The sequence below is a fragment of the Dendronephthya gigantea genome, unplaced genomic scaffold (assembly GCF_004324835.1).
Source record: "Dendronephthya gigantea isolate DGI-Jeju-01 unplaced genomic scaffold, DenGig_1.0 000097F, whole genome shotgun sequence".
In the NCBI taxonomy this organism is placed as follows: Eukaryota; Metazoa; Cnidaria; class Anthozoa; order Malacalcyonacea; family Nephtheidae; genus Dendronephthya; species Dendronephthya gigantea.
The window spans coordinates 741,287-755,193 of record NW_021163107.1 but is presented as its reverse complement, the minus strand read 5'-3'; the positions used below and the strand labels follow the sequence as shown (position 1 = coordinate 755,193).

Here is a 13,907-nt window from a genome sequence, read left to right as displayed (position 1 = left end):
CATTTTTACGGGAACATATGCCTAAGCAGCTGTGAAGTTTGTAAACCTGAGTCACGGGTATTTATTGAGCAAGCCGGATAGCTCGAAATCTCAAGGAAATCTCCAAACTTTTTGCACTAAATTTGGCATCCACATTGTTTGTTGTTTGAGATGAACAGCATTTTGTTGATGTGAAAATTGCCCTTCCCAATGAAATCATGGATTGTACTTGATATATTGAGTATTTGTGTGCTTTTACCGGTTGACGTGTTCAGCTAAAAAATCGTGAAACTATTTGAAGAACTGCGAAGAACTTTTGCTATATTCCTTGGCACCAATTTAATAATTGTTGTACAGAAAAGTCAGCTCCGTTACGTTCCCTCGAGCAAGAAATATTCTAAAAGTATGTCCTTGATTTTTCCGTCCCATTCTGTATTTACGCGTGGTCCCTACTCGACCAGATTAAAAGAAAATTAGCCGAAATCTCCAAAATTCTAATTGTACTTTTGAATTCCCTGGAGGCGTAGAAAGAAAAATTTCAAAATCGTTTTTAATTATAAATTGCCCTCATAAGCGTAATTTCGCATATAATCTCTGTGTCTGTACATCGTCGTCAAGCGAAGACCAAAGCAACTCTCCAAAAATGTGCTTTGCGGAAGGCTACTTCTTGCAGGATTTAATTTTTTTTTGCAGCATTTGCAACACACGGCACAAAATTTATTCCTTTTTATTCCTTTTTATTTTTGATGGCATTAAAAACAAGCAAAATACCAAAAAAAAGTTTGGCTACCATGTTTTTGTTTATATATTTAAAGGTCCGCCGTGTAGTGCGCGAAATATATTCGTGGGGTACACGCAAGCCGAACTAGCGCATGCGCAACAAATTTCCCAGCTGTTTGTGGCGTCAGCAAAGCTCAAAATCCGCCATGTTTTTGCGGACATGCACGATTTGGCCGCGAGCCGGTCCTCCAGGAATTATTATATAGCTCAGTGGAAATTTCCTCTTCGACATGTTAGTGACAATTTTTGCGCCAAGGAATTGCGGCGAAATTGCGAATAAATGGCGAAATTCGGAGGTCGTATAACAATAACAAATAAATGTAAATGATTCCTCGCAAAAGTTGTCCAGTTCCCTTTGTTTACAAAACGATAACATGGCACAAATGTCAATTGGTTTCAACCAGGGCGCTTATATATAAATGCGTGGTTTCAACAGAAGTTCAAGCTGTTCAACTTTGAATTGTTAAAGATGTTCGCGATGCCCCAAAATAATTCTTGTGGCGGCGCTAAAATCAGGTAAGTTATTTAATAATAACAAGAGTTATGTCATACTATAGTCCTGAAACAACACAACACAACAACAATAGTGCGAGGCCCACGCTTTTACGGCTGGGCTCATCACTTTTTTTGTTTTTATTAATATAAATAGATTACTATTGTGTTTATTGTAGCTAATTTGTACACAGCTAACTGTACCTGCTTGTAAATAAATAAATTGTATGATGGTTTTCATCAATCCTACCTCCATCACACACTAATTATAGTAGGTACAAATGTTTGCCATTTCAAAGCCATACTCAATACAAACAAAATTTAAAAGTTTGCCAATACTGAAAAGGGACATTACTTTCTTACCTACCACAAATATTCAGAAAGCTGCTGTAATCATAACTTTAACATAACATAACCCTTAGATAGACGTTTCAAGATGCATTGAAATGAGGTGCATTGGTGCATTTCATGAGGGTTTTTTATATTTTAGGCAAAATTTATATATTATAGATAATATATTGTTATATAATTGTCACAGAATAGCTAATGATTGATTGCCAAAAGATTGAAATCTTAACAATCAGCTGCCCAAAGACAGAAATCTTAACAGCTTAGAAATCAAAGCCAGACTGTGTTTTTTAGTTATATATAATACATATTTTTTAACAAAAAATGGCCTATATTTTTCCTTTTAGCATATATGAATTATATTTACACTAATATTTACCACAGAATAGCTATTGAACTGGTTGCCAAAAGATAGGAATCTTAACAACCAGCTGCCCAAAGACAGAAATCTTAACAGCTTAGAAGTTCATGCTAGACTGTGTTTTTAAGTGAAGCCTTTTAACATTGCCCTCATCATAATTTATAACTGAGACTGTTTACTGATTTGTTTGCAATTACTTTTCCGTACATAAATTATAATCACAATACTTAAAGAATATACCATTAAAGTGTAGATGAGTTTACTACAGCTTCTCGATGTTTGCATACTAGGAGTAGCTATGTGTATATACAGCTTTAAGTTCATGGAAGAATTTGTTTCCATTTTTACCCTAATTGATTAGCTTCCAAATTATATGAATGGTGTGTACATTGTACATTGTACATATACATTCTCCTAGGAATATTATAATTTCATTACACTGCATAAATTCTATGCACAACAATAAAAACAAATGGCCATGCATGCAACATCAGCTTTTACCATTATCATTAACCTTTCGGATAATAATCTATTATAGCTTAAGAAAGTTTGCTATGTATTTTGTTCAATAATTGCTTTAAGGTGGTTTTAATTGTTTTTAGCCATCAGGGGTTGCAAGATTGAGAAAATTCCCAAAAGAGTTGGCCTTAACTTTGCTAAAGATGAAGAGGATTTTTCACCCAGTGAAAGAAGTTCCTGATTCATTATCTGCTCACCTATAGTTTTTAATATCTTACCAAGTGAAAAAACATCACTTGCTTTGCTCAACAATTTACTATTAAGTATAATTTCTGACATACTCCAGGAGCAATGGTTTCATATATACTAAAACAACATTGCTTATAAATTAACAATCAGCTGATGAAAGATTGAAAATCATAACAGCTTAGTAGAAGTTCATGATAGGCTGTGTTTTTACTGCATATTTTTGAACAATTTGTGATGTTCCAATATTTTATAAAATGTGAAATGTTGTAACCCATCACATGTACATGATCTGTTAAGGACTGTATAAAATTTAAATAATTGACTGAAATCTTAGTATTGCATTTGATCAACCTTGATAAACCACATTAACTGTGGATAAACCTACCATTGCAATGTGTATGACTGCTATGCAAATTAACATGGCAACCTAAAGATTATGCATGTTTGTTCATATTGATATTTTCCTTAATGGACAGACTTGAGGGACAATAAATGCCTAAACATTCGCACAGGCTGCGAACGCATAACCCATTAACCTCTTATCACCAGGTAATTTGTTAATAAAATGTTGAGATTACTCCCAACATGGTCATAGGGTATAGTCTATAGGCCGGCTATTGAATTCAACTGCACGATATTTAGTCACTCACCGAAGAGGTCCCTTACGCACAAACAGTATATGCGTTTTCGGTTTTGAACAATAAAAAATCCTTGAAATACGGTTAATATTCGTTATCATTTTACACGTATTAGCGAACATAAGGTGCTGTGGAAATCGCGCCATGCAATCTCATTCTATTTCGCGCATTTTCTTCATCAGACTTCGTGGGAATCGTAGCATACAAATACTCGCCGGCATGCTCTTTAACTGCGACCAGAGTTTCCAGACTTTACCAAGCCCTTGGCATCCTTCACTCTCTTCCCTTATTTATAAGCGCCAAAAAGATTTCTTGCAGCCACAAACGCACGATCTCCTCGTTCAATGTTTATTAAACTCGAAAGCGCGCTTTTTGGTTTTTGCGCCAAATTATTTATAAAATTCCACTTCAATTTTTCAGCATTCAAAATAAAGTTTAAAAATGTCAGCTGATGAATTTATTTTGTGGAAACACGGATTAAGTGAGAAGTGAGATATTCCAAGTGTGAATATTGGTCAGAATACGCGGCATATTCACGGCGTATTCACACTTAGAATACTGAAGAATACGATGCCGTATTCACACTAATATTCCATGTCGGAATACGCTTGCAATATGTGTTTTATTCACACCCGTATTCACATGTGAATACCTTGGAATATGGCGCTTTTCATGCAGTGTAACCACGTTATTTTCCTATTTTTTTAACATTTTGCAACTAAACTTTCCAATTTTACTAATTTTGGGATGCCCTTTCCCACTGAATACCTAAAAACCGACGGATTTTGCTAGTTCAGGATTTACTTTAATCTGGGAATGGTCCATTGATAAACCAACTTCATTACTTATCGTGTGTTTTTTCTAGATTTGGCGGGTTCTGTTGCAGGTAGATTTGATATTGTAAATCGTGTATACCTACAGATCTATGATGATCACTCAAGCGCAGAATACCTGGAAATCACTGAAGCAATAATTGAGATGGTACGGAAATTTTCATTTTTTCATTATTTATCTTTTTTACTAGTGTATAAGTGTTATAGGTGAAGATAGAACAGAAATAAGGAATTATTAGTGCTTTGTTAATTCCTTATGACTGTTATCATGTTAAGACCGAATTTAGCTAACAATTGTTTTCTTAAGGCGATTCTCCATTACCGTCCGCTTCACCCACGCGGGCGAAGCGGCTTTTGAAAATCTGCCCATGCGACCGTGACGGGTCTGAAAAACAAAGCGCGCTTCGCCCGCGCGGGCGTGGCGGACGTAATGGAGAATCGCGTTTAGAGCGACAGAAGCAGCGTTACAATTTTGTGACGTCATAACATGGGGTGGGACTATTTCTCACACGTTATGACGGAAAGTATGGCGTGCAAAAAAAAAAGTCAAATTCCACCCTACGACCTCACTTGTGGGACATTGAGAGGCTCTGACATCAATTTTTGGCCTGAATCAGCGTGAACAGTTTAGTTAATTAATGAAAGGCCTCTGATCCATAGAGTTTTTTGATTTAGCAACAGAAAGTTAATAATTATAGAGAATCTATTATTACTTGTCTTTTTGGTACTACCAACCAACAGCGACAACACTATTTTTATCAAATTTAGATAGTCAAGTTATTCAGAAGTACGAGCCTAACTTCGCAATTTTATTCATGCTTTATCACAAATTTGACGTAAGTGTTTTGTTTTCATTAGCCGGCTTGATTGATAGTGACGTTTCTGATTCACGAACGCCGAAAGAATGCAAATATGGAGCCGTTTTAGATGACAACAGCGGTTGTTGTTTAAAAAAGCTTTGTTTACACACATGCACAGGATATTACACACATGCACACGATATTACTAACATGCACAGGATTTTACTGCTATTTACATAATAAATGCTAAGCTATTAGCCAGGTTCCGACCAAATAGATAAATTAATTTGTTCTAGTTACAAGATAAGGTATTATTCATACATTTATACATTAATTTCCGTATTATAACATTAAGACACTGACACGTGTACCTAAATGACTGACATAAAAACATAACCAAACAACGCTTCCAGTTTATCTAATATATTTTGCATTCTCCAAATACCGTCCTTTGTGCATGTATAATCGCACTCAAACTTTAATTTTTTCAAAAATTTAGTTCGAAATTTAGAAAATTTGCTGTATAGCACGGAAGATATTCTAACATACCACATTTAGGCACCGTTTGAAAATTATTTCACTAACATTTTTCAACTATTTCTTTTCTTTTTCAACTGTTTCTATTTCTTCTTGCTCGGCCGCGAACAGAAATATGCAATAATAAAAAGTGAAATTTGCTTTCCCTTCAAATAACTGGCAATTCACCTTACTAGCTAGGAAATAGCTTACCGTACAATCAATTTACCTTACTAGCTTGGGAATCTATTCTGATTTTTTTTTAAATTACAGTAATTACAATAATTTTATGATGATGCCTTGAAAAGCAGTTTTCTTAACATATCTTAAATTTAGTAATGGATCTCTTGGCGTCGACTACGTGGCAACATTTAACGATTTAACTGGAGTTACCTACGAAAATCTTCAAAAAGAATTAGCCGAAACTTTGAACGTAACAAACAGCGGCACATTCCTTCCTGGCACCAACCTACAACTCAGCCCCAACACTGATCCCGCTAGCACTGAATTGGCTGGTCTTTTTAAATTTGAAGGTATATTTTATCTATAGCTTCCTCCGCATGCTGGCATCTCCAATGTATTGAAATTATTATATATTATGAAAATTATAAATATTGCCCATATATAATACACGCCTGCTAAAATAAATGCATAATACACTAGGCATGTCTGCGGATGAGCCTCGATGATTTCCTCTTCATTCTCTCGTGTGGACGTAACTATAATACGCCGGCTAACTCTTCCTCTTTTAGATTACGACGAGTGCGATCCTGCAAATATTCAAACTCCTGATTGTGGTGAAAATGCAACATGCGTCAATAGAAATCTTACTTACGATTGTATCTGTAATAATGGCTTTGTCAAGAATGGCAGTGATTGTATTGGTGAGTAGATAAAATCATGAGATTAGCAAAACAAGTATTGTAACTACCCTTGTTTCCTTTGCTTATTTCCTCTTTCAAGATATATGTCTTTTATTTTGGTTTTCCATCCAAATGCTAACATTCTGATGTTCACTAACTGTGGAAACAATCAATTTCTAAAGAAATGATTACTTTTGATAAAGTGAAACTGCCACGGCTAGACTAAATCTTATATAGGCCCCTTCTGGTAAAATGCAATCAAACAGGAACTTAGATATCGGCATGCTTGACAAAGATGAACAACGCGTTTACAAAATTATTTATCATGGACAAATTTTATTTAATTGTTAGTATACTTACCCTACGGTTACGTTTTGTTTTTTTGATATCATCCAATTACTTCCCATTATTGTCGTTTTAATTTTAACTTGCTTTTTTTACTTTAGTTGCTCCAGGAGATGGTAAGTTATATGCAGTTGTTTAACTTTTTAATAATATACATGAAAATGTTTCCTGACTTCGATTGGTTGAATTCAGTGCGGGGGTGATCCCAAAAAGCAGTGCAAAAATATGTGAGAAAAGTGCAAGTTTTTGTAAAACAGTGCTAAAGTTTGTACCAAAAACTATTAAGGTTTTCAGTCGTTATCTCTCCGAAATTGGAAACCTCGAAACGTATAGACGTTTAGCGCGCCTCTTTTGTTATTGCCCTATTGGGGCAGAAAGAAATATAATTTTTGTTTCCTAAATTGTCGATGCCAAATGACGACCCTGGGAAAGGTTAGCTAACTGCAACCTTTAAAGAAATTTTTATAATTATAATATAAAAGTGCCTTTCTCGTTTTCTTCATTTTTTTCTTATTCTAGGCATTTTTTTCAATACATACCACTTATTAACCGAATTTGAGGTCCGTACTAGAAAAATATCAGACCGAGGTCTTGACAGTACGGACCTTTGTTTTTTACTCGTTAAATAAGAATGATACAGTACTACAAACAAAAATAAAAGATGAATAAATATTCACATGTACCAAATAATGCTCATTTTCGTCCATTCTCCGTCGATATTTTTCGTGTCAAAAATAAAAGCGCAAGCTTGTTTTTGTTCAAAAATATGAGAGTTGGACCGTTACTACGGCAACGGTCTAATACTGGGGGATTCCAGACCGGCAAAGAACCAATCAGCGCACGCCATTTTAGTCACGAGATCGCGTGCTATATAATATTAGGGAGATTTAGCATGAGGACGTGAAAGTCAAATACGACGTGAAAATATCGAGTAAATGGCGTGGCATGTCCATATTTGGATGTATCACGCGCCATTCATTCGCCATTTTCACATCGTCTTTGACGTTCATGTCCTCATGCTAAATCTCCCTAATATCGCGTAAAACCGTTAATTTTTGTAAATAGACGTCAACAGCCTTGTTGAAAATAAATAACAGTGTGTGCAACGCAGTTAGGTTGTGTAGTTAACTAATGGCAGCTAAAGTATACTTAACTACGGTAGCTAGTTAATGCATGCGAACGGTAGTTAACTTCAAATCTTTTATTAACTACCTTTTTATTCAACTGGGCCCAGGTGTATCATTTATATAGCTGTACATCATGTGAACCAGTTATGTTTTTTCTTTTAAAAGGTAAATTCTGCAATATCTCAGGTTGATGTGTTATTAATTTTATAAAAAATTTTCCTACTACAGTTGACAAGAGTGAAGTTGAGGACGTGAAACATGTCTTAATGGCCGTCATAGGATGGCTCAGCCTGTGTTTTTTAATCACGTTCGTAATTTTAATAATTGCTGCCTTTAGGTAAATATATAAGTGACCATAACTATAGCTGCATATTCTGGTTGTGAAATTTTAAATTATGCCAAGTTACTTGCATGCAATATTTACAGAGTTCTCGCAAGATTAAGGAATTTGGTAAAAAATGGTCTATCGAATTGTTTTGAAAAATCTTATTAATTTATTTTGTCACACACTTTCTTCTCTATAAAGTGAAATACATGCATGGTTACCCTCATCATCATTCGAAGAGCTTAAAATATGAATAAACAATGCAATTTGATAAACCAGTCTTTGGGTCTTGGGTTAATCTCAGCAATATTTTAAACTCTACGAATATTAATTTGACAATAAATCCGGCGTTAATTTACCCAATGAAAATACTCGTGTTATAATATCAACGTTTAAGTTAATTAGGTCTTTCTGGATTCCGAGCAACTGATGTTTAAGATAAAACTAAGGAATATCGTTTCCAAGGAATTCAGTATCCAAAATATACCGTAATGATGTGGTTAAATTATTTCGTCATTTTATAACTAAGCGATAAACCCCTCTGGTAAAACTGGACTGTAATTTACTGTGTTTATTCTCTTCTTTTCTCTTTACTAATTAATTATTTGTGTTTATTGTAGTCTCATCGGAAATAAAGGACAATATTATGATCCCAAACCACGTGTAATCGCTGCTCCAACACACCGTCCCACGTTTAACCACCTTTATTATAATGATAACAAATATCCATTGTAATCTAAAACAAATTTGTATGACTCTTTATAGGTCCATGCATAGTTTACACTTTGACTATGCTTTTAATGCTTTTAATCACTCGCAATCCTAAAAAATATTTTAATGAGTGTTGGTAGCTGTGCATCCATATAGGACAAAATGATTTTGGTTTAAATGTTGGTGTAAATTTGAATATATAAGACGAGCGTACACGAAATAAATATCAGTGACGTACAAAAAAGGAGTTTGCATTTATTTAAGTCTTTTTACGTAAATTGTCGAAACGTAAATTTCGCTGCTTTTGAAACGATCCTTGTCAATCGCAGTTGCCCACGATGACGCGCGATACAATAACCTAAAGTTCAACAGTGTGTATAAAAAATTACCCCGATTGAAATAAAGCTTCTGTTGGAAATTTGAATGCATTTGAATTCACGCTCGAGCATGTAAAGTTTATTGAAACCGGCTGTAATAACAATTCATGTCGAGGCAGGCTTTCGCTTAAATGATGCTTATGTGTAATGAACGAGCTAGGCCAGCCTAGTTGCGGGTTAGCTACGCTCCCAAAATGCGGGCGCAAACACATGTTTTGTTTAGTTGCTTATTAATTTTTCACTTAAATAAGACCTGTCTTTTTTATTGCGAAGGTCAACAGTCAGGTATTTGTTCAATTATAATTTACGATTCTATTGTCGCTTTTAAGTTTGATCTTTATGATTTCTGTGACTTGTTTGTATTTGTAACGATTTCTTGACTTTAGAAACCACACTGCACATAGTCATAGACATAATGTAAACAAAACATACGAGTCTACTGTATGTACATTATTAGAGTATTTTATATCTGTTTATCGTGGCGCCTTCCCGTGTTGACTAAGCAAAGATATTACAGTTTGTAAATACTTTGTGAAGGTATTTGTATGTATTTCTTGTAATTGTAAAGAAAATTTATAGATTTATCGTGAAATTTAAGTGAGGATATTAAAATTTGGATTTACAAATTGATAATACTTCATGTCATACGAGCGTACGAGTGTGTAATATAGCTGTAGTGTTGACATTTTTTCGCAGTTTATTTGACAAATTCGTTGCCAGGGTCTTCTGTGTACACAGAGCCTAGCTCCGTTACGTACAATTTTACCATGGGAAATTTCCAAATATTTTATGTTTTGTTTTCAATAAAAAGCTATTTATTGCCGAAAATATGGAGTAAACAGGAGTTTACAGGAAAGCATCATGTATTATGTATCGAGTCTCATATTGCATACCATTCGTCGAATTAAGCTCGAATTTCAAAGAGCACGCTCGAAACCGCTCAGTTCAATCGAGTCGATAGCTAGCAAAGACACGCCGAAAAAACTTTACAAAAAACAAACCGATTCCACTGGTAGTGTTTCTTGCTATAGACGGTGCAACTCTATTACTAACCCGAAACACTGCAGGAATTTGTTTCGTGCTCAAAATCAGGCGGTTCTACGCAACGCCAAGCGTATTTGTGGTTGTAAATTGCCACAAAACGATAGCCTTCTTCAAAGCGCCCGCAAAAGTTTATTTAGCTGGAACTCTACGACGTCGCAGCATTGACTTCAACATCAGCCAAGGTGAATCTCAGTCGAGTCGAGAACATTAAATTTTTTAATGTTGCTAAGTATCATTTACGTTCGGGACGTACCCAAATCTTTTGTTGGAAACAAGCCTAGGTGTGAATCCCATTTGCATTAGTCCGGATGTTTTGGACAAGAAAAGGTTAGAGTCTTCGCACTATACTTTCCCTTCTTCCCTGGTAAAATACCGTCTGGAAACGTCAGATATCCTTTTAGTTGGCACAGACGGTGAAGAAAAATTATGGAAAGCTATGTCGAACGTCTTCACTAACGTAGCCATTCACTTACGATGCGACATGCACCCTAAGGACAACATAAAGCACAAGTTGTCGGAATTGAGAGTGACCTTATTCCTGCTCGTGAAAAACATGCGATAGGTTTGGCTGTACTCTAGATGGTGTCAGAGAAGGTTTGTATCTATATATATATACATGTGTAAAATCTACGAATTATTGGGTATTATTCCCTTTACTAACAGGGATTAGATAAAAATTTTTATCGATATATATCCGATTAAACAGTTAATTCTTAACATTTAGAAGAAGCATTAATTATTATATTCTAAATTTCACTTTATTAAAGGTGGTCTTGTCGATTGTACATCGGAAAAGGAATTAAATCTTGCATTGGAGGATATCAAGAAAAGGTGTGGTGGCCCAAGCTTCATCCAAATGCAGATTCGTTCCTTCAGTATTTCTTGGCTGGTCCAGCTAACACTATCAAAGACAGCAGGCGAGCAGACACCCGGTCAATGTGCATTTGCGATTCCCTCCAACGACGTATACATACACAGAACGCTAGCGAATGCCTGAACAGGTACGTTAAAGAAAACGTATGTGTCTCGTTCGTTGGTCGATGTTGTGAAAAATATCGCGTCGTCGTAAAATGTCAGTTTGAGGGACAGTTTTTAGCAGTTCACGGGAAAGGAACCTACAAGCTAGCAGACGATTTCGAATTTATTAAAGTTGTAGAAAGCCAGTACTATCAGATGTCGAGCAGCCAGACAAAGAAACTGAAGAAACGATCCTTCGAATGTTCAGCTGTTGCAACCTCGAATTAGGGCAATGGATTGTTTATAGTGCAAAACAATCAGGTTTGTTTGTAAATGATTTGCCATTGCGCGATTTTCTGTACTCATCAACGTGTATTCATTTTAAATTTATAAATATTTTCAAAGGCGTAATAGGTGTTCCTTACGAAGTTTTGGAATCTTCATTTACTAAAGCAAACAAAATTAAGAAGCACGTGTGGTAAGTACATAGCACCGATGATAAATGGATCGCTTAAAAAGTTCATCAAATTGTCTTGAAGACAAAAAAATGCGAAACTTACAGCTCTAGCTGGCTAATGTTGGAATGCCTACCACCACTACGGAGACAAAAGGCCACTACGGCGACAAAAAGAAGAAAGGGTTCTGCTAACGACAAGCGAAACTCAGCAGACAGCCAATATGTCGCAAGTAGATTCACCATACTTTAGCCACTCACCCGAAACCAGCTAAGCTTGTACCCGCATTTGGCACATTCTCACTGGGACTCTTGAAGCTCCTTGAAAAAAAAGTGTCTATGCGTTATGGTTGCAGACAAGTCCTCAAACCACAGAAAGAGATCCCACCCGAACCTAGATCTAGTTATCGTCAGCGTAGCGAAGAGAAGTTTTATGAAGTATGCATGGTGATATGTGATCGGATAGCTGGATAATTTTGAGACAAAAGGCCAGGAGATAGAAGGAGAGATAGAAGGCCAGGCATCTGTACATGTGAGTTTTTTACTTATTTACTATTTTCTTACAAATTGCCACCAACTATTTTGTTTTAATGCCTGATGCTTGCAGCTAGCCTATAGCATTGAACCTTTGCTACGTATATTAAATACACCAATATATGTGCATTAGTGACTAACATGTAACATGTCATATGTGGTAATTTTAATTGTATTACTCTCCTTGATATGACCACAGTTAATAGAATATACATGGTTTGGAGACCATATAATACTACAATACAACTCATTAACTATGTTGAGGTAGATTTATGCAAAAAATTGTTCCTTTCTCATCACATGTCTATTGTATTATATAAACCAATAGCAATCTTATAATTAACATATTTTTCAAGTCAAGGCTGCTGAGCTTAGCAAGACGAATGCCATTGGTACTTTTGGCTAAAATACAATAGACACGTGCATAAACGTGGACAATAACATAGTTAATGAGTTGTATTGTACTTTTATTTAAGTCTCCAAACCATGTATATTCTATTAATTGTGATATGACTTTGTATTTGCACTGTATTAGACAGGTTCTGACTGAGGACAAAGGAAAAGGTAGCGAGGATGACATATTGAGCCTCGGGTAACATTCAGGCTCTTGGAAAAACAAAACTCACTATTTCCCTCGGGAGCATACATTAAGTGTATATTGTTCATTGCATTATTTAGCTGATTGCCTGTCTGCATAAATATGGATTATGAAATATCCATAGTGAAAATGAAATACCTAATTCTGGAAGACATTGGCAAGCACTTCATCGACCGTGCAGCAGAATTAGTTAAAAGTGAACATTCCTTTGTTTACGTTTTGAACAATATTCATTGGGAGGACCAAGCGCATGATATAAGGCAGGATGTCCAAAACCGAAGTGTTCATGCTGTGGCAACAAGTATTGTGTTCAACCAGGTTCCTGATAAGAGATTGCCTGATTCTGGTCCACAGCAATTTCTGAAAGATTGCAATGTCCATCAACTAGTGGAAATCAATGAACTGGAATCTGATGCAATTCAGAGTTCGTCTTTTTGAGTTTCAAATTAAAATTTTGATTTGGTAACCTTTGGCGCCCTTCTTCGCTAGACCCAGTCCTAAAGTACATCACGCATGTTTCATACCAATGTAGTGCCGTTTTAACGCCCTATCTTATATACGCCCTGCTTGGTTATCCCAGCCAAACGTCTCCAGCAGTTGCACCATTTCTATGAGGCATCTTAAGTTGGATATGTATGTGTTTCTTACATGCGTTGTAAGGATGTCGATAACAAAGTCCATTGCGCTCTCTTGATGGGGAATTCAAGGGTGGCATGAATCAAGCAACCACCATCCCACGACTAGAGCTGATGGAGCAACAGGACAGCATCAATCAGCAATTTCAATCGTCAAATTCAGCAAGAGGTCTACTGGACGCTGAGCAAAGTTACGTTTTGGAGGATTCGACATGCGTCTTCATTCAAGTTCTCAAATAGAATCAAAGCCACCATTCATAGCATCTCAAGCGAACCCGGCGGATTATGCCTCGAGAGGCCTTCGCCCCAGCGACACGTTTGAGATAGATCAACGATCCATCTCGGCCGGACCCTCTCGGCCGGAAGAGAAATGTTGATGTATTTGAGCTGTAACTGATGAAGTAAAGCGCCTCGACGTCTTTATTTCACGTTACTCCGTCAAGATACCGTCATCAGAAAGTGCGGCATGGGGCTAATTAATG

The 13,907-nt window shown here is 36.1% G+C and overlaps 1 protein-coding gene across 1 annotated transcript in view; it reads left to right on the top strand.

Annotated features, from left to right (window-relative positions):
- The window catches only part of LOC114534148 (fibrillin-3-like), a 97,010-nt gene extending 88,089 nt beyond the window's left edge, over window positions 1-8,921 (top strand). Inside the window, exons 25-31 of the mRNA XM_028555701.1 lie at window positions 4,172-4,287; window positions 4,908-4,975; window positions 5,792-5,988; window positions 6,208-6,339; window positions 6,765-6,779; window positions 8,019-8,127; window positions 8,736-8,921. Coding sequence (XP_028411502.1) covers window positions 4,172-4,287; window positions 4,908-4,975; window positions 5,792-5,988; window positions 6,208-6,339; window positions 6,765-6,779; window positions 8,019-8,127; window positions 8,736-8,850 — 752 coding nt within the window. The 3' untranslated portion in view covers window positions 8,851-8,921. The remainder of the gene's footprint in view (window positions 1-4,171; window positions 4,288-4,907; window positions 4,976-5,791; window positions 5,989-6,207; window positions 6,340-6,764; window positions 6,780-8,018; window positions 8,128-8,735) is intronic.
- The last annotated feature ends 4,986 nt before the right edge of the window (window positions 8,922-13,907 follow it).